This window comes from Nasonia vitripennis, chromosome 3, assembly GCF_009193385.2.
Source record: "Nasonia vitripennis strain AsymCx chromosome 3, Nvit_psr_1.1, whole genome shotgun sequence".
NCBI classification, from domain to species: Eukaryota; Metazoa; Arthropoda; class Insecta; order Hymenoptera; family Pteromalidae; genus Nasonia; species Nasonia vitripennis.
Genome location: NC_045759.1, coordinates 10,251,202 through 10,268,866, shown reverse-complemented (window position 1 = coordinate 10,268,866; position 17,665 = coordinate 10,251,202). Strand labels below are relative to the sequence as shown.

General features: G+C 38.7%; 4 protein-coding genes across 19 annotated transcripts in view; 2 read left to right on the top strand and 2 right to left on the bottom strand.

The window, feature by feature from the left end:
- Positions 1–1,084, top strand: part of LOC100115386 (transcriptional activator Myb) — a 37,292-nt gene extending 36,208 nt beyond the window's left edge. For all 10 annotated transcript variants that reach the window (XM_031926790.2, XM_031926789.2, XM_031926788.2 and 7 more), the window contains one exon: positions 190–1,084. In XM_031926790.2, coding sequence (XP_031782650.1) covers positions 190–324 — 135 coding nt within the window. In that variant the 3' untranslated portion in view covers positions 325–1,084. The remainder of the gene's footprint in view (positions 1–189) is intronic.
- A 437-nt stretch (positions 1,085–1,521) lies between these two features.
- Positions 1,522–6,986, bottom strand: LOC100115312 (RING finger and CHY zinc finger domain-containing protein 1). 2 transcript variants are annotated; one of them, XM_001600022.6, is made up of 5 exons: positions 6,421–6,986; positions 4,020–4,337; positions 3,669–3,947; positions 3,497–3,587; positions 1,522–3,345 (listed from the first exon to the last, which is right to left on the bottom strand). In XM_001600022.6, the coding sequence occupies exons 1-5, from the start codon at positions 6,559–6,561 to the stop codon at positions 3,269–3,271; spliced, it is 906 nt and encodes a 301-aa protein (XP_001600072.2). In that variant the 5' UTR covers positions 6,562–6,986; the 3' UTR covers positions 1,522–3,268. The 2 variants fall into 2 exon arrangements, with proteins under 2 accessions (XP_001600072.2, XP_016839855.1); XM_016984366.3 differs by having other exon boundaries at positions 3,497–3,947; positions 6,421–6,980.
- A 2,280-nt stretch (positions 6,987–9,266) lies between these two features.
- On the top strand, positions 9,267–14,584 carry LOC100115279 (PX domain-containing protein kinase-like protein). Of its 5 annotated transcripts, XM_032598676.1 has the most exons (10): positions 9,268–9,603; positions 9,763–9,849; positions 10,164–10,352; positions 10,434–10,530; positions 10,612–11,036; positions 11,121–11,297; positions 11,372–11,791; positions 11,871–12,024; positions 12,103–12,163; positions 12,500–13,942. In XM_032598676.1, exons 3-9 carry the CDS (start codon positions 10,311–10,313, stop codon positions 12,117–12,119), a joined length of 1,332 nt encoding a protein of 443 aa, XP_032454567.1. In that variant the 5' UTR covers positions 9,268–9,603; positions 9,763–9,849; positions 10,164–10,310; the 3' UTR covers positions 12,120–12,163; positions 12,500–13,942. The 5 variants fall into 5 exon arrangements, with proteins under 5 accessions (XP_016839499.1, XP_016839498.1, XP_032454567.1 ...); XM_016984010.3 differs by having other exon boundaries at positions 9,267–9,849; XM_008216042.3 differs by lacking the exon at positions 12,103–12,163.
- LOC100115240 (tafazzin homolog) lies at positions 14,295–17,122 on the bottom strand. Of its 2 annotated transcripts, XR_004344799.1 has the most exons (6): positions 16,168–16,687; positions 15,732–15,860; positions 15,396–15,639; positions 15,052–15,306; positions 14,864–14,959; positions 14,295–14,791 (listed from the first exon to the last, which is right to left on the bottom strand). XR_004344799.1 is itself a non-coding variant. In XM_001599968.6 (5 exons), exons 1-5 carry the CDS (start codon positions 16,280–16,282, stop codon positions 14,920–14,922), a joined length of 783 nt encoding a protein of 260 aa, XP_001600018.2. In that variant the 5' UTR covers positions 16,283–17,122; the 3' UTR covers positions 14,295–14,919. The 2 variants fall into 2 exon arrangements, 1 of the variants encoding a protein (XP_001600018.2); XM_001599968.6 differs by having other exon boundaries at positions 14,295–14,959; positions 16,168–17,122.
- Between the last annotated feature and the right edge of the window lie 543 nt (positions 17,123–17,665).

Genomic DNA, 17,665 nt, shown 5'->3' with positions numbered 1-17,665 from the left:
TTTGCTTGCATATTGCACTTTCAAATTTACGTGTCGCTTTTAACATTTATTTGTCGATGTATCGCAACGATGTAATCAATGTATCGCCACCACGATGTGTCATCAGTCAACGAAGTTGATAAAAATAACAACCGTAGTCCGTTGATCGAGTTCAACTAACGGTTTGCTTTTTTCTTCTTTGTCCTGCAGATGCAATTGGAAGTGCAATGGACGGCGGTGGCTTGCGGTCGAACCCGAGACCAGGTCGAGATGACTCAGGCAGCCCGGCAGTTTCTCAGCATCCACGGATACACGCCGCTGCGTCCTCGGTCCCTCAACTTCTGACCTGACTCACCTGCTCCAAGCGCGGACTGATCCGACAGCAGTAGCAGCATCAGCGACAGTAGCACCTGAGCACCAGTGGAAGTAACTCAAGATCGTCGTCCCAGAAGAGACGACCCGACTGATATTTATGGACTAATAAACATACACACGCGAGATTGCTCGTGTGATTTTGTCAGTGCAAAAAAGCAAGTTTTTTCGAAGAATATTTTTACATGCGCGATAGACGTAGATGGCGTGTATTAATAATAGTAGTAAAAAGCAAAAAGTGGCTCCGCTTGCGTATTTTACGGAAATGCAATGACCGAACGGGGTGTGCCCCGACGCCAACATTGTAAAACGAGCGTTACCCAGCAGTCTCTGGAAGCATTTCGCAACTTGCGCCTGCGAGACTATGCTCTCTGTTAGTTTTTTCTACGAGTCTTTTTTTGTAAAGTTTCACCGAGACCCTACCAGACTTGATTCTCTCCCCCTAGTCCCCCCTTCTCCTTACACTTTTTCCCTTAGTGGATAACTTTTAATCTCCATGGGGAAGAAAAAATCCATTATCTATGTAGATTATAAATATGTGCGCACTACGTGTGTCGTTTTTCTCATTTTCTTTAGCGAAGAAGATAGATAAAAAAAATTATAGCCGGTTTATTTGATAGAATATTATATTATAATATAAAACATTATTGCGGCCGTTATGTACAAAGAGCCTTTGTATTGGTAATTTAATTTACAACCAAACAATAAAGTGGCGTTGAACACGCAAAACATATACAAGTGCTTTTCTTTATCCATTTCATTTCGCATGTATTTGGAACTTATAGATATGAAGAAATGCATCGACAGATCTTAATTTTACTTGTGAGCATTTTTTAAAAATGCATGCATTTCAAAAAGTTTAGAATACCTATTACGTACTCTTTATCGATACTGTTATTGACTATATGTTGGAAGCGATGCAGTCAACAAGTTTTTAATAATAATAAAAAAAACATTTATTTATTTCATATTTTAAAAATTACGTTTTTTCCAAAGTTTTATTTTAAGACAATTAAGGAAATTCGATTTCTATAATTTTAAAATATGTAGATTATAAAATTAAAGCTCGCTGGCAACTATATTATTTGTAATATTAACGCTAAAAGTAACATTACTTGTATCTTTCACATGTTTATTTGTCCTTTGGTTTTGACCTTTTGTATGTATTTATTCTTATGTATTAATTATATATTAAAAAAAAAAAATATTTAACAACATTCTTGAATTTACAACAGAAGGCCACGGATCCTAGACAATTGAAACGTGTTTTTACATAAAGTATATGTTTGGTTTGATAAATAACAGATCTCTTAGTAGTACGTGGTTTAGGGAGTTAAAATTTTGAAATAATCGTCTTTATTAATTATTATTTTTGTAACAGATTCCAACTTTTTTTTTATAACTTATTCTTCGAGTTGTTTTCCCTCTCGTTACTTAAATCTTATGCGATAATATAATATAATATGAAATAATGAATATCAAATATTCAAATAAAAACTTAATTCTATGCTTTTATATGTGTTTAAATCATATAGCTCATGGAGAATTGATCGGAATGTTTCTAAAGATGTATAATTAAAGTCGTATAAAGGATATTTTACTGGCAAAAAATGCAGAATGAAAACCATTAAGTAAATTGATAATATGCTATTTGTTTCTTCCGAGGTATATTGAATAACTATACTTCAACTACTTAGTCGCTTAGCGATATCAGGATCCAAGGACATTTTATATATAGCATGTGAGTATAAATATGAAATGCCAATAAACGCACTCGATGCATACAGTGCTACAGTAACAAATTTAGTTTAGGTTCGCTTCGAGACAATCATGATTATATGGAAAAACTTATCTTTTATTACTTTTTGTAGCTTTTTATTGCATAATCGTACTGCTAGCACTGAACGCGTTAAACCTATCATGCAATCGTGTGTATACAGTAAGAAGTAAAAAATGATATAATAACATACAAAATCTATTCTCATGTTCTATACAAACAAGAAAATTATATGTAATTTAACTATTAATTTCAAACAAGACATTAACCAATCAACAATAAACTGCTTACTGGCTTCAAAAATTTTGAGTGCAAAAAAGTGCTGATAATAGCTAAAATATATCAAACCAATGATTGTACATACAAGTCTTGAGACTAAGACGAGTCGTTATATAGAGTCTAAAAATAATTCTTATTCAATTTCTTTCCTCTATGCAAAAAGATATATAAATAGATTTAGAAACCTGTGATGTATGTATAATGATCAACTTAAAGAAACAAGTCCAAATAATAATATTTGTATATTTTTAAAACGTAAATTTGAGAAATATACTTTCTCCAAAATTGTACTAAAGTTTCGTGAAATTGGTCTAGCTTAAAATCAGGGATACTGACTACGCGTCAAGACTGTAGGCCTTAGTTTGCATCATTTCAATAATCACATTTAAACTATTCAAGACTGCCATATTTAAAAAAAAGAGCAGACATTGCAATGCACCATTCGGTGGTCAGTACAGGTTCATTTCAGAATACAATAATTTTTCAAATAGTGAGATTTCATAAAATTTCAATTGACGTTTCGTTACCGAGCAAAAATTTAGAATTTTCTCCAAGCATTTTAACGCTACGCACGCAAAAATTTAAAAATAAGGTGCACTCTAATTTTTTCTAGATTTATCAAAACAAAAAAAAAAAATAATACAAAATCTCGTATTTGAATTCTTTGTTGGTGACGATATCGGTCTCCATGATTTACGAACACATCTCGGTACCTATATGCAACTGAAAATTGATGCTCCCAGGTGCATAATATCAATACTCATAGAGGAAAATACCGATTTATTTGCGTAAAAACAAACGCCTTAGAATGATGCATAAGGAATGAACCGTTACAGTCGTCCAATGTCTTCGAACTTTTTGCTACTGCGCTTGCGATCCTGACTGGTCATCGTTGCCCGTTCGACTACCACTAGCAGCCACGTCGAGGGATTCTGGGTCTGTAGGAAAAGAACGAAATATGATCATGTTTTTTTCGTCAGCTTTTAGCGCGTCAATGTTAAACTCGTCAAAATTTCGAACAAATAGCGTCGACTACCATTGACATTATAGTTAAGTTACAGCTGCTACAAATCGATTTTTTTAACTTACCTGGGCATGGAGAACCCTTGATTCGACACGTATTATAGCTCCCGCAATTTAAACACTTCAGTCCAACGACATGAAATTTTACCGTAGATTCCTGAATCAACATTATTTTTGTTAATCTTTTTACAAATTCTAAGGAAAATTCTTTCATTAAATAAATGTGTCTATACAGTACCTCGTGACAATCCTTGCATAGGATATCAGCTTTATAATCTTTGTATTCCGGTGGCATTGGTGTTATCGACACTTCGCTATCCAAAAATCGCCATAAATCGGACATGTCAAGAAGGGAAACTTGACAAGTTGGGCAAGCATAATGGCCTGAATGTAGAAGATCTTCGAAACATGTACGGTGCAGAAGGTGCCCACAATTTGGAATGTGGCATGGAATACGACTGGTATGAATATCTTCCAGACATACTGGACAATTGGCATGTGAGACATTTTCTACACACTGTGAAATTAGATAAAAATTATAAGATAAAATATTAAATGAACTAAAAAACTATTTAAATCAAAACCTTACCTTATGACCATTTTGTAACTCAACGGGTAAGCACATATTGCATTTAGCACAGTGAAAAAATCTGTCCCGTCCACCAAGCCTACATATCCCACATCCGTCACAATGATACTGGTTCTTGTCTTCATCATCAAATAAATTGCATTCGAGGCAGGTGTACTTGCCGAAGCGGACATGGCACTTTTGGCAAGTTGCTTGCACTGGTTGGCGTGTGTCACACAAGACACATATTAATTCTGTGACTTCTTTTCGTTTTACGGTGTGAGCCTCCTGCTCATCGTGGCAAAAGCGACAAGTGTATACCTTGTCGCAACAGGGTGTCTGGAACAATAGAATTTTTTTTAAACTTTGGATATTATTAATGTAAACGTTAGCAAAAATGAATCTGCCATGGCTTTTCTCTATACTGAAACAGGTTTTCAAATATGCAGCTAAGTAAGCAATTTGTATTTTAAAACTATTTTAATTAAGATGTAGGCATATTTAGACATTATGTTAGCTTCTTAATGTATCACAGACCAACTGTAAATCAATTGTTAATCATTTAATTTTTTTTTAATACTACATAAAATTATAAATGATTGTATTTTTAGTCATAAAAAAACTATAGTTTAATCTAATTATCAAATCAAGTTTATTGTTGCAACTTTTTTATACACATAAAAAAGGAAAAGTAAACATTTGATTTAAAAAACAAAGCATCACGGCTTTACTTTTAAAAATAGAATGTCAAAGATAGAAAAATGACAATGTTGAACTAGTAATTTACATGTAGATGAAATTTGAATTTTTTCCTCTTCTCTTTTATTTAGAAAATTCTAATGATTGAAAATGTACAAAAAATTTTGTACTCTGGATAATAATCCATAATTTATGATTGCTCAAAACTGCTTCATTCATAGATTTATTTTTTGCGTTACAAATTGAAGAATGATAGAAGATCAGGAATTTTGAAAGAAAAAAGTATTATTGCATAAGTGCTCTCTATTAGATTTGTTCCAACGAAGACGGAGATGATAAGTTGCATAGAAAAGAGTAGGACATCATTTCATATTTATTTGAATTAAAGATGCCCTTTCCATATCACTACTAAAGCTTGTGACTAATCTGGTGTGAGAAACAGTCCTGGTTCATGCAGTTTAGCATGTTTTACTTTAATGCAATGATCCATTAGTAACTTTTGTTTTGTAATTGAACTATTCTCTTTATGCAACATCGCTTGACGACATTTGCAGCAGAATGTAGGTATTTAACTTCAAAAACTTGTTTCTGCAATTGTTCTAGAAAAAACTCAATGTATACTGTGTGTGTGTGTGTGTGCCATTGCGTGTAAGACTTGATAATGGATCAAGTGTCATTGGTTGTTCGGTGAACAACAGGCAGGCACCGCCAAAAAAGCTTCACTAGTGGATCAAATAAAAAAGAGGAGCAATACAAATTGGCAGCAATATACCTAGTTAATAATTTAAAGAGTCTAAATTCAAAATGAATCATAAAGGTGTGCCTGAGCTCCATGCAGACAGATGAAAAGCCATTGAGTTTTGCAAGAAATTGACATCAATTAGGCAATCGCCACTTGGTTCTTTTTCTGTACCCGAGCGCTAAATGGCTAGTTTTAATGCAAATTAACTGATACGCATAGAGCACAGATATAATACGGCTCGAGGAAATACGCTCGCTGAAGAGGTTAGGTTATCATTTCCTTCGACCGAGACATTTCCATTTCGGAGCAATCGGAGCATGAAATGTCGAGATGAGTCTGCCCTCTGTAAATACTGTGGGGCGGTCAGATATAGAGAAGCATCGCGGAGGTGATGCACACGTGCTCTTTTTCACCTCTTTCCGAGCCCAAAGATCATCAATTATCCAAGCTTTATCCGTACTTTAGCAATGGACAGATCACCGTCGCAATCGCAATCGAAACGTCCTCGACCTGCGTGTGCACGCGAGATGCTTAGGTATCCTCTCGAGAGAAAACTCTCTGGGTGTAAAGAGCGTCAGGACAAGGAGGTCGAGTCAAACGGCAATTATACAGCTCCAATTAGCATCGGAGCCTCGGGAACGCGTAAAATTTCGAAAGAGCTCGCTCTGACAAGAGATAAAAAAGCATATGTCGAAAAAGCGGCTTTGTTGACCGCGAGCTCTCTCTCTCTCTCTCTCTCTCTCTCTCTCTCTCTCGTGAACGAGCAGAGCAAAGAGTGGAAAAGTTGGTGCGTGTCGAAAAGAGTACAATAAGTATGTAACTTGTATCATATAGGCGCGGACGATCGGTCGATCGAGATTCGAGAGAGAGAGAGAGAGAGAGAGAGAGAGAGAGAGAGAGAGAGAGAGAGAGAGAGATATGCTATATATATATATATACCCCGTATTATGTGTCGCGTTGCGAGCTGAGATCGCTACTCACCACAAATTTGGACTTTCTCTTATAATGTTCACAGCCGTAGGTGTTCTCGACGACCTCGTTCGGTTTGCTGCAGCTGTCGGGCTGCTCTACGTTGGTTCCGCCGTTCCCGCTGAAGTCCCCCAGGTCTTCGTCCTTCTCCATGATGTCCTCTATTTTCTTGTGTACACGCGCACTAAGTATATTCGATGCTCTCAGCCTCTCCAACGCACGGATACTTATGAGTTGTATACGAAAACACACATACACACTGCAGGGGAGTTGTAGCCTTGTAGCTTCGAAGAAAACCACGCGCACGGACTATGGTCTGGTCGCGTCGACTATTGATTTCGAGGGACGAGGAGCAGCGCACGGAAAGCTTCCTCGAGAAATATCACAAGGTTCCCCCGCGGCGAGCGGAGGGGCACTACCGTCGCGAATACCTACCGCGACGCCGACGAGGCGAACAGAGGCACAGAGAGCATCGGAGCTCTGGCGGGCGGAGGAATTCTTGCGCGCGCGCTGCACCAGAGAGAGAGAGAGAGAGGGGGGGGGGGGACTCGTCAGCCGACGGTTACCGCGAATGAATGTGCCCGAGCCTCGTCGGGTTTCGGTATAACCTACGATCGGAGCTATTATCAGACATTACGTATGCCATCAGGGCGGAGACGGGATGCGCGTGCACAGCTATGTGGGGGAGGCAGGAGAGCAACTATGTACACATACACAACCTATCCTAGCCCAGCCTGCAAAATAATTTGATATTTGCAATAAAAAAAATACTAATCGATAATTTTTTAATAGCTCAATTCAACTACGTTGTCCTTTGAAATTGCTCACCTTAAATTATTTATTTAAGCCCATGCGCAACGCTCAACTGCCTACGTTGAAACTATCTTGATTTATTTAACAATTAAGGAAAGTAGAGCTGAGTAAAACTTTACTTGAGCAATTATATATGTAACTTGAGTAGTTTTTTAGCACTTTGAGCAGTTAAAAATATTATATATATCAAAAGATATGGAAGTTTAAAAATAGGGGTACATGAATTTTTTTTTCAATGACTTTATTGATTTTTAAATAAATAAATTAAGGTGAGCAATTTCAAAGGACAACGTAGTTGAATTGAGCTATCAAAAAATTATCGATTAGTATTTTTTTTATTGCAAATATCATTATTTTGCAGGCTGGGGTAGGGTAGGTAGCTGAATGACCGATTTGTGACCGGTCGTAGGACCGAGCTTTTGAACCAATCACATGATCTTGTTTGAATCTCTTGGATATGGAAATGTCGCGATCGTTCAGAAGTACTTAAATCAACGAATCATCGTGAAAAATCCTTAGCAGTTGTATTAAAATTTAATATTCAAAACATAATCGGCAACAACAAAAACCGTAAGCTTATTGGGTTTTAATGTTTTGCATAGCTAAGATTCCAATTTTCACTATAGCACGTATATGTATATGTATAAGATACCAATGCAGCTGAGTCAATATTTACATCTGACCGACTAGATTTACGTACAGCTGACATCAAATAGTGTGTGTATGTGCTCATATTGCAGAACTATATTCATTTGTGTTTGTGTAACTTTTGATAGACATTCTATGATTTATAGAGAACATTTTTTTATAGGAAAATCGATAAAACCAATATGTTTACATTTTTCTACGCATTGGAAAATTCTGCATGTGTAGTAAACGAGAAAAAATGAGCAATCGTCTGTATATACGGGAGAACCCCATCATTATGAAAAACCGGGACATATAGTTGCCCTCCGGTATACAGTATGTTTGAGGTCTATCATTTTTATAAAGTTTCAACTTTGTTTGACAACTATATAGTAATTTCGATTTTAATTGTTTTAGGCAAATTTTAGTTTCTTTCGTCGTCTGCTATAAATAAGCGACTCTTGAAAAAAGGCCAAAAGTGTGGCTCGACGATTAAACGCGCGTATTCTGATAAAAATATTCGAGGATAAGCTCAACAAATTGATCAGTAAATTTTTTCGTTGAGCCAAATGATATATTCACCGTTTTTATCATGCGCTCGCATAAAGGCGTCGTAAATTCGGAGATAGCGAGAGATACGACAAGAAAGCGCAATCTCCGTCGTTAGCCATGAAATGATCCTTGACCATATTATTGTAGTTTTTAGCCAAATGTTTTGCAAGGACAATGACCATGACTTTTTGCCAGACTGTATATAGTATCCTGTACATATTCTCCTAGCTGTATATTCGTCTACGAAAACATTCACGGAATACAATTGGACTCTTTATAAATCGATCTAAAACTAATTATATACATAGTTTTCATTCGCTCAATTAATTTTATTGGCAAAGTACCATATATTATCATCGTATAATAAGTTCAAGTGAACAATGATACGAGTAACAATATATTATAATTTCAATTCATTCATCGAAGACGAACAAAAAAAAACAGTCATCATCAGAGTAGTGACAAATTATTCGCGATAACGATTTCCTTCGTGTTGCATGCAGAGGAGCAGAACTGATATGATAATGTTGCAATCAATTCCACTGAAAGTATACGTCATCATGGGGGGAAAGTCCTCGACTCGACTTATGAGCTTCTCTGCCTCTCGGCGGAAGAAGAGAACATCTACTTTTAGGCCCGCGCAGACGACTCTCGTGTAGGCAAAACAATAAACACCATGCAAGAATTCGATGAAACACAGCCCCCCCCCCCCCAAGAGCAGCAGCGTGTATATAGAGGAATTCCCGATTCCCGATGGTGTGCCATGCGCATGCGCGCCCGTTTATTTTTGCTCGTGTACGTATATAGCTATACACATAGATTGCAATTTGCGCTGTGCGCGCGAGAGAGAGAGAGAGACGAGCAGTCGGGCTAGAGCGCGACAATAGGAGCGAGCTGCGAGAGCGAGAGAACGACGGAGTTACCGATTGCGCACGAAGAGCTGCACATACACACGCGCAAGGCCACGTCGCAACTCGCATCGGACAGTGCAGTAGGAGCAGCGGCGGCTATAAGCTTACTCTGCGGCTTCTCTCTCTCTCTCTCTCTCGCTCTCGCGCTCGCGCTCGCGCTAATACTCTCTCGAATCGGTGTTGCGCACAGTTGCTGTTGTAATCGTGCAGGAGCCGAGAGAGGACAGCGACAGACAGCGCAGCGCAACAACAACAGCAGCAGCGGCAGCATCTCCTCACCTCAGGACGTACAGTGTGTATAATGTACTGAGATGAATCGGGGGCGCGTCATGTATGGCGCCGCGCGGAAATCACGCGACGGATACTGTACGACGCAGCTCGCCCCGCTGCTGCAGCAGCTGCAGAGGGCTGCTGCCAGCCACGATTAACATGATCAATGGCTCTCTTTCAGAAGAGATACACGAATAAGGTGCTGCTAGACGACACCGAGACACTCACCAGCGTCATCGAGAATGCTCGGACTATCGACGCGCACACGGTACCTACATATATACCTACTCATACTTATACTTTTACTTTCTTCCTCTCTTATCTCGCGCTCCACACTGCTCTCTCTTTCTCCGCTGCAATCCGTGCCTGTCCGCACCGCCTGCACGCCGCTATTGATTCATCGACTTTTCTAGATCCTTTAGACTGATATCTAAGTACTTTGCTCCAATTATCCTCTGGCCTGCATGCATGCGATGCCTTTGGATAATTCAACTGCTGCACCCACACAGTTCAAGGCTGTGTGCGAGCTATAAATAGCTGGGCCAGATTTTATCATGCTCGTCTTGTGCTCGTGATTTTCAGGAGTACGTGATCAAGACGCAGAGAGGACCATTACCTGAGAAATCCTGGCGAGTCTGCAGACGATACAATGACTTTGTTCAGCTGCACGCGGTTCTTTCTACATCCGGCATCAACTTGCCGCTGCCACCTAAGAGAATCATTGGTAATATGGAACCAGACTTTATAGCTCAGAGACAGGTCGCTTTACAGGTATGCCTTTGTCGCTAGTTTCCAAATTCGCTCTCCTCTCTTCCCCCTCGTCTTGATAGTTTCTTTATTTTGCTTTTCTAGAATTACTTAAACGTAGTACTCATGAATCCGATTTTGGCATCGTCGTTGCCCATGAAAAAATTCTTAGATCCTGAGAATTATACAGCACCTCTCCATGGTAAATATATCGACTGCACAAGCTCTCAAAAGTATAATTAGACCCTATAAGCTAACACTGCACGATTTATAATTTTTTTAGAAATAGCACTGCAGCAAGTGTCATTAGCTTTACGTAGTGATGCCAATTTTGAAGTTGGCAAGGCCATTCCCGATATGGGATGGCGGTTAAGAAAGCATTACTACACGGTCAAGAATAGGCAAAATCCCAAGCAAGAGCTGCTTCTTGCTTGGGTAGAATTCGGACCCGACAAGCACCTGCAAGACAAGGACATGCAAGGAGTTTTCAAGAGTCTTGGTAGTCTGAAACATAGTTACATAGAGCCAATGGTACATCAACATGTCACCGAGAACGGCGCTCTCACGATTCGCAACTTCCACCCTGATGGCACGCTACGAGACGTCTTGTGTAATAGCAAGCCTAAGCAGCCTTTCATTAAAAAATATGGAAATCCAAAACAGACAAAGTCATTGACTGTCACTGAAATTACTAACTACGCATATCAGGTAGGTTTATTATTAGTTTACCTTCCTGCAACAGTTATCAATTTTGATAGTTCACATTTCATTACAACACTTTTGACGTTTCAGATCTTGGAAGCTCTCAGTTTTCTTCATGAAAAAGGCTTACCATACGGACACTTACACACTGGCAACGTTTTACTAACTGCTACTGGAGCTAAATTATTAGATATAGAAAACGGTCTCCTAGGTTTACCGGCATTCTACCGACCATATGTCGTTCAAAGGCGGAAATTACACGCTACCGTAAGCATAATCCATTTAATTCGTAAGTAGGATTAGAATCAACACAAGGATGCTAACTCGATTTTCAATTACAGACTCAGGTAGACGTGTATGCCTTTGGACACGTCCTATACGAAATGGCCTTTGGCAGGCCTCTATTAGAAGCTACAATCGGAAGTTCTGACCTACCGCACTGTGATTCAAAATTAAAAAATCTTTTAGAAGTTATTTTATCTCACGAGGCCTTGAAGCAAGATCTCCCTACCGTCGCTCAACTAATGGAACATCCGTTTTTCGAAGTGTTGCGACGAAACGCTCGCTCTAATGCTAGTGCGGTCGATAAGCCGCACTTTAAACTCAGTAGTCACCTGAAAGACGCGCTAATAGAAGCCACAAACAAGGCCGAGTCAAGACTGAGAGACGAACAGAAAGTAGCAAGGCATCAAAAAAGACTTGTTAGAGTTCAGGAAATGATGAGTTCGGAGGAGGAAATGAAGAAACGGAAACACAAACTGGTATGTAGTCTATTAAACATCATCTTCTCTTATACAAACAAAGAAATGCTTTTTGATTCTCGAACATGTTTAATTTTAGAAAAAAGAACAGAGGTTGGCACAAGAACGCTCTGCAAGTCAACTTGGAACCAATGGAACAAAACAAATCAATGGAAAAAGTCCAGAACGATCTGACAGTCCAACAAGTACATCTACAGCTACCAGTGTCGGTACTCTCACACCCCCATCTCATGGTAGGTTTAATCGATATACGTGTACTTTTTTTAAATTTTACTAATATTCATGCTCATTCCTCTATGTAATTAAAAAAGCTGGACACAAAAGTTGATGGCATAGGTTGCAGTCAGTGGTGTCGCGTAGGTCGTTTGACAGGTCTCTAAATAATTTATTAATATGAATGGTTAACAGTAGATTGAGTAATGCATTCGAATGATTTACTTTCTTGTTTAATTTTTTATCAGCAGTTTTATGTACTTTATGTTAGTTTATGTAGTTATAATTTATTTTGCATTTAGCTTTTTGACCTATGATTTTAAAATTGTAGCTCTATTCTTTAAAATAAGAATATGGTTCTTGATTTCTCGTTATTTTTTATATATATTATTGTATAATGACTACTGCATCTTATCTACTGCACTTATTTGATTCTTATACACCGTATAATTTAAACAAATTATTTATTTTTAATTTGTTTTTAAATTTTTAAAGGTTCTACTGAAGTGCAATCAAACAGTTCCAAAGAATTAAAAAAAGACTCGTGCCCTCCGCCACCTCCGATGCCAGTAACAACTGCACCAAAAACACCAGCATCAAACGAACGTGCAGCTTTGCTAGGAAGCATTTCTTCGTTTAACAAGGCGAAGCTACGTAGAGTCGCCAATGGCATCCATTGACGTTATTTACTTACTACGACACTAATTGTACGGATATGTAGCTTAGTTAACATTCCAACTCTAGATCATACCAATGTCTGTCTCTCAATTGTATAAAATCTTCCCATTCAAAATGTTCTTCATTGTGCTACGATAAACTATCATTGACGGTGTATACTTAGATAATAAGACAAGAACGTTGGTGTTAGGATTTTGTACGAGTGAATTTTGAATTGACGTTTTCTTAAAAGAAAAATTAATTGAAATTCATCGCCGTGCTGTGATTTCCGGTTAAACTACACTTTTTGTGGAATTAGAGTAGACTTCAGAGTATCAGGCCTACACCTACACCTAATAATCAGAAAATCTAGAGGATCCTCCAGTTCACACGTACTAGGAAAACTAATCGTGCACTTCAAAGTTTTGGGTACAAAGCTTGTATGAGAAGTAACAAAACAAATTGTTGTGTTCGATTTTTCATGTAGAGTAATCTTAAGGAAAACGTTCTCGTACACTACTATCCTTATAATGGTATCCGAGTTTTTGCACTACCTTTCATGTTTGGATGCTAAGAGCCATAGTTTTAAATTAAAGCATAAAGAGATAGTTTTATAAACATTTTATGCATCTCTAACATATACTAATAAATATTCTGCATTAAAAGATCAAAACGAGAATATAAACATTTTTGAAAGTGAAAAAATGTCATCCAAACACGGAAGTAACAATATAAATACAAAAGAGAATTTTTGTACATAGATAGTAAATTATATATATATATATATATATATGCAAAGGAATTTCTATATCTTCATTAATTACTGTAATATAAGTTTATGCCAGCTGTAAAACAGTCTGTTATTAGCAAGGCAGTGAAGACTGTGAGCTTCTAAGGCCGTCAAAAACTGTGCAACGTTTCTCTGGAAACTATACAAGATATATAAACAAATTATGTAAAAAAAATCATGCAGACATATATAAACATATATAAATATAGTAAGTTATACAAAGAAATATCCAATATAAAGAAATATGCGTAAGAACCAAAATGTTACCTATACAGTTATAGGAATCTTCCAAGTATATATATTATACATATATAAAGCCTATATGAGATTAATTTATTATCATTTTTAGCTAATCTATTGGACTTGATTAATGTTTTATGAAAATTTTAAAGTTTAATACTAACCGTTTAAAACTTAATTTAGTTATCGATTATCGAATTCATTTATTGTGATATCAATGGTTATAAATATAATTATTTATATCAGAAAAATTTGGCGTTATTATTATTTATATCAGAAAACTTCCTCCATGTTTTCCCAATTCCATTGTAAAATTGAGTTCAGAATAATTTCAATAGAAAACGTTCTATTGCTATTTGGTTCAACTTATCATTGAATGCAAGGTCAAGTTTGAGAGGTTCATACAAATGCATGAATTAGCTAATAATATGATTATTCTATTAATGAAATTATTTCAAAGTCAGAATACTTTGACTCGACTATTCGCGGCTATAAATAATTCCGTGAAGGTTACATAAGTATAAGAATTCATTAAGAGTTGTATTGTTCGGTTGAACTTTCCTATGACGTTGGTTGTGGGAAAAAGACTCGAAAAAATGTTTATTTAAGATTAGGAAAGGCATTTTAATGTTCAGTCGCATTTCGCAATAAATACATAGTATACATATAAATTCGTTAGTTTTGTTATGTACACTGTGATAGAAAACTTATGGCATCGGCTCAATGACTAAATAGTTTATGCCGATCCTATGTTTTTTTTCAACAGATCACTAATATTTTTACAAAATCGATGTTGTCTTCTGTTGCGTTTCATTTTTACGTTGATTGTATAAATATCTTCGTTTAAAAGTATGTACATACTCTGCGTCAACGTTTTGTGGAAGATTTAGCCGGTAGATTTAGAAAAATAAGTACAGGAAATTTAGATAAAAGCAAATAACGTTACTATATATATAAAGGAACTGAATAGCAGTTCTGAGTGCGCTACAATCTGTACATTATATTCCTGTACAACCCGGCAATTTGATTAATAAGACGCTCTTGATATAAAAATATGCAGAAGTCATTTCGATTGAAAACTCCTTCCTTTTGTAAAATATCTAAAGTAGTAAAGTTCTATTAGTTTAACATCCTCCATTCAGTAAAATAGTACTGGTATTCACATAGTATACTTTGTGCCCAATATTTTTGGCTAGAGCTGACGTCGTTGCCAGCCGTTTCTTCTATGTCAAAGTCGTGCGTGAAGTTCTTCTGTGGCCGTCTTTAATCTGCAAATGCATTGCGTAAACGTTACAATCTCGATTTTGGAAAGAGAGACACAGAGGACATTTGTGCAAAAAATTTTTTATCTGGTTGTTACCTGAGGAGTTCATCTTGAATGCGATCCGTGATAGCTTTCCGGGCTTCTACTTCATCGGCATTGGATTTCCTTAAATCAGCTAACATTTCACTAAAGTCTATCGGTTCTCCATAATAAAGTGTAACTTTTTTCTTCGTTTTAAGCATGTAAGGAGGTTCATTGGGAAGAACTTGATCCATGCCCAGATGAACGATTGGTACAACTAGTGGCACTACAGGCGATTCGAATATCAATCTTCCTATACCCCATTTGAACCTGCAGATTAAAAAATGCATCGTCACTGACTGCCATTAAACTGTGGGCACCAAAACTAGCAGTAGTTGAGATATGTTTGAGATGGATACCTCAGATTTTCTTTGAGCATGTTAACTTTGCCTTCGGGGAACACGTGAACCCAGTCTCCCTTGGCCAATTTTTCTATGCAGAAGTCAATGGCTTCCTGATAAACTCCGTTGCCCCTGACCACTGGCACGCACTTTCCCAGCATGAAGAAGTAAGAGTGCCAGACATTGGTAAAACAAATGTCATGAGCTGCCAACGACCATCTCATTTTCCGGCGACTCAGCAGATACTTCAAATCCAACGTACCTGTGTGCAAAATTTGTTCAGGCATCAGCACAAAACTGTGACCGAATGACATAAGAGCGAGTAACAGGTGTCATGTGCAAAAAGAAACTCACTCCAAATACCAGGATCATCAAAACAACTGTGGTGATTGGACACGGTGATGAGAGGAACCTCCTTGGGGCGCGAGTTCAGGGCCCTCTCGATGATGTGCTTGTTGTAGACCGTGGTCTTGTTGAGCCACTCTGCGAAGAACGTACGCACAATGCAAAATTAGTGCAGGTAGGTATAGGAAAAGCCAGAAAGAGAGAGGGATGGAGGTAGAGAGAGAGAGAGAGAGCGAGAGAGACGCACGAGTGACTAAGCATATGCAGCAGGCGTCCTTGGTGTTGTCTTGAAAATCATTACAGGCCCTGAGCTGGCGCGCGAGTGAGTAAGGTTATAGATCGCTCAGCGCAGAGATAACGATCGTAAACTCTCGTCGTAAGTGCTTGTAGGTAGGATATCGCACAATGGCGAGTAATTGCACGGACGCGAGCTAGAGCTACTCACCCATGATGATTTTGGAGAATATCCCGACGGCGGCGAAGGTTATGCTGCTGGCGAAGTTCCAGAGGCTAGTCGTGCTCCGGAGCTTGGGGATGATCCACTTGATGTCGTAGCCCATGGCGAGCAGTGGCGGGCGGGCGCACCGGCTCCGCCGATCTACCTCCAGCCTTGCTAGCGAGTCGTCTCTCCCGACTCACTGTCGCAAGCGACAGGGAACCTTATCACCGCTGATGGATATGGAAAGAAAATAGCCGAGCTTAGCCCAGCGGTTGTCGCCTACAGGTCGTCGTCGTCGTCGTGGTCGTCGTCGTCGTCGTCGTGGAGGAGTCGTCTGCTCTCATGTTACGACGCGCCTGCTGGCCACGTTGAGCTGTGCTGCTGCCCTGCTGGTGCGGCCAGCACGTCCCGCTGGCTACTACTACTGCTGCTCTCGTGTGTGCCTCGAGTGTACTCTATACCGTGAATCCGTCTCGCTTTTCTTTGAGATTACGTGTTGTAATACTCGACGTATTGCGCGGACGGAGCAAGCCCGGTGCATGTGTCCGCACGATTACGCGCATGCGTACGGTTGCGTCAGACATTTTCACTTCTTCGAGTTCCTCGAGACTCGAGTGTACGACCAGCACTCTCTATAACTATATACATATTTGTGTGACGTATAGTCGATATACGGCGCATTGGTGCTCTCAGGTGTTTGAATCGGTGCACTGCGGAGAGGACGGAGCTGGCTTTGTTTTGGCTTTTCTTTGTTCTCTGCGCGCACTTGTATACTCGGAGAGCGATGAGTCGCGAGTTTTCTCGGTGCGTTGACACGATTTCGTCGCCTATAGCTGCCTGTAATTAATGCTCTTAGTTACGGTTTTGAAATATTGATCACCGTCTATTTGTACAGAGGGCGAGTTAATTATTAGCTATAGAGGTGAATGAGACGAACACGTTATACTTTGCGCGTCGCTCATACTTAATTATTTGGCGGCATTAGCCGCAATTTCGTCGAACTTTTTCGCGATTGCACAAAACCAGGAAACGAGGCGCGACTTTATCGTCGCAAGTTTGAGAAATGAAGGTGAAGTGGCCGATTGCAAAATGAGTATTATGGAAGCTATATATGTGCCTATTGGATATGAAAGTGCACGCTCGCGTGCGCGTCCGAGGTAGTGCTGTTGCGTAAGTAGTAATGGTCTGTTCTAGACAGACGCGAAAATTTTCGCATCTTTTACTACTTGCCGCTGGACTGCGGATGACGCTTGCACCTGTATGCGGTTATGCCGGTTCTCTTAACAAGCAGTTTCTTATGTGCTTCTCTTCTTTATTTTGCTCGTAAATCACTCGGAATCGTAACTTTCGTCTTAGGCTGGCTGTTGAATAATAGCAAGAAGCGTATACGCAGGTGTCTAATATGTAATAGTTTTTTTCTTTGCCATTAACGAGGAATTAACCGTCCACACAAATTGTTGACTAATTTAGATTATATTCGAAGTTTACGCAGGCTAGAAAGTTT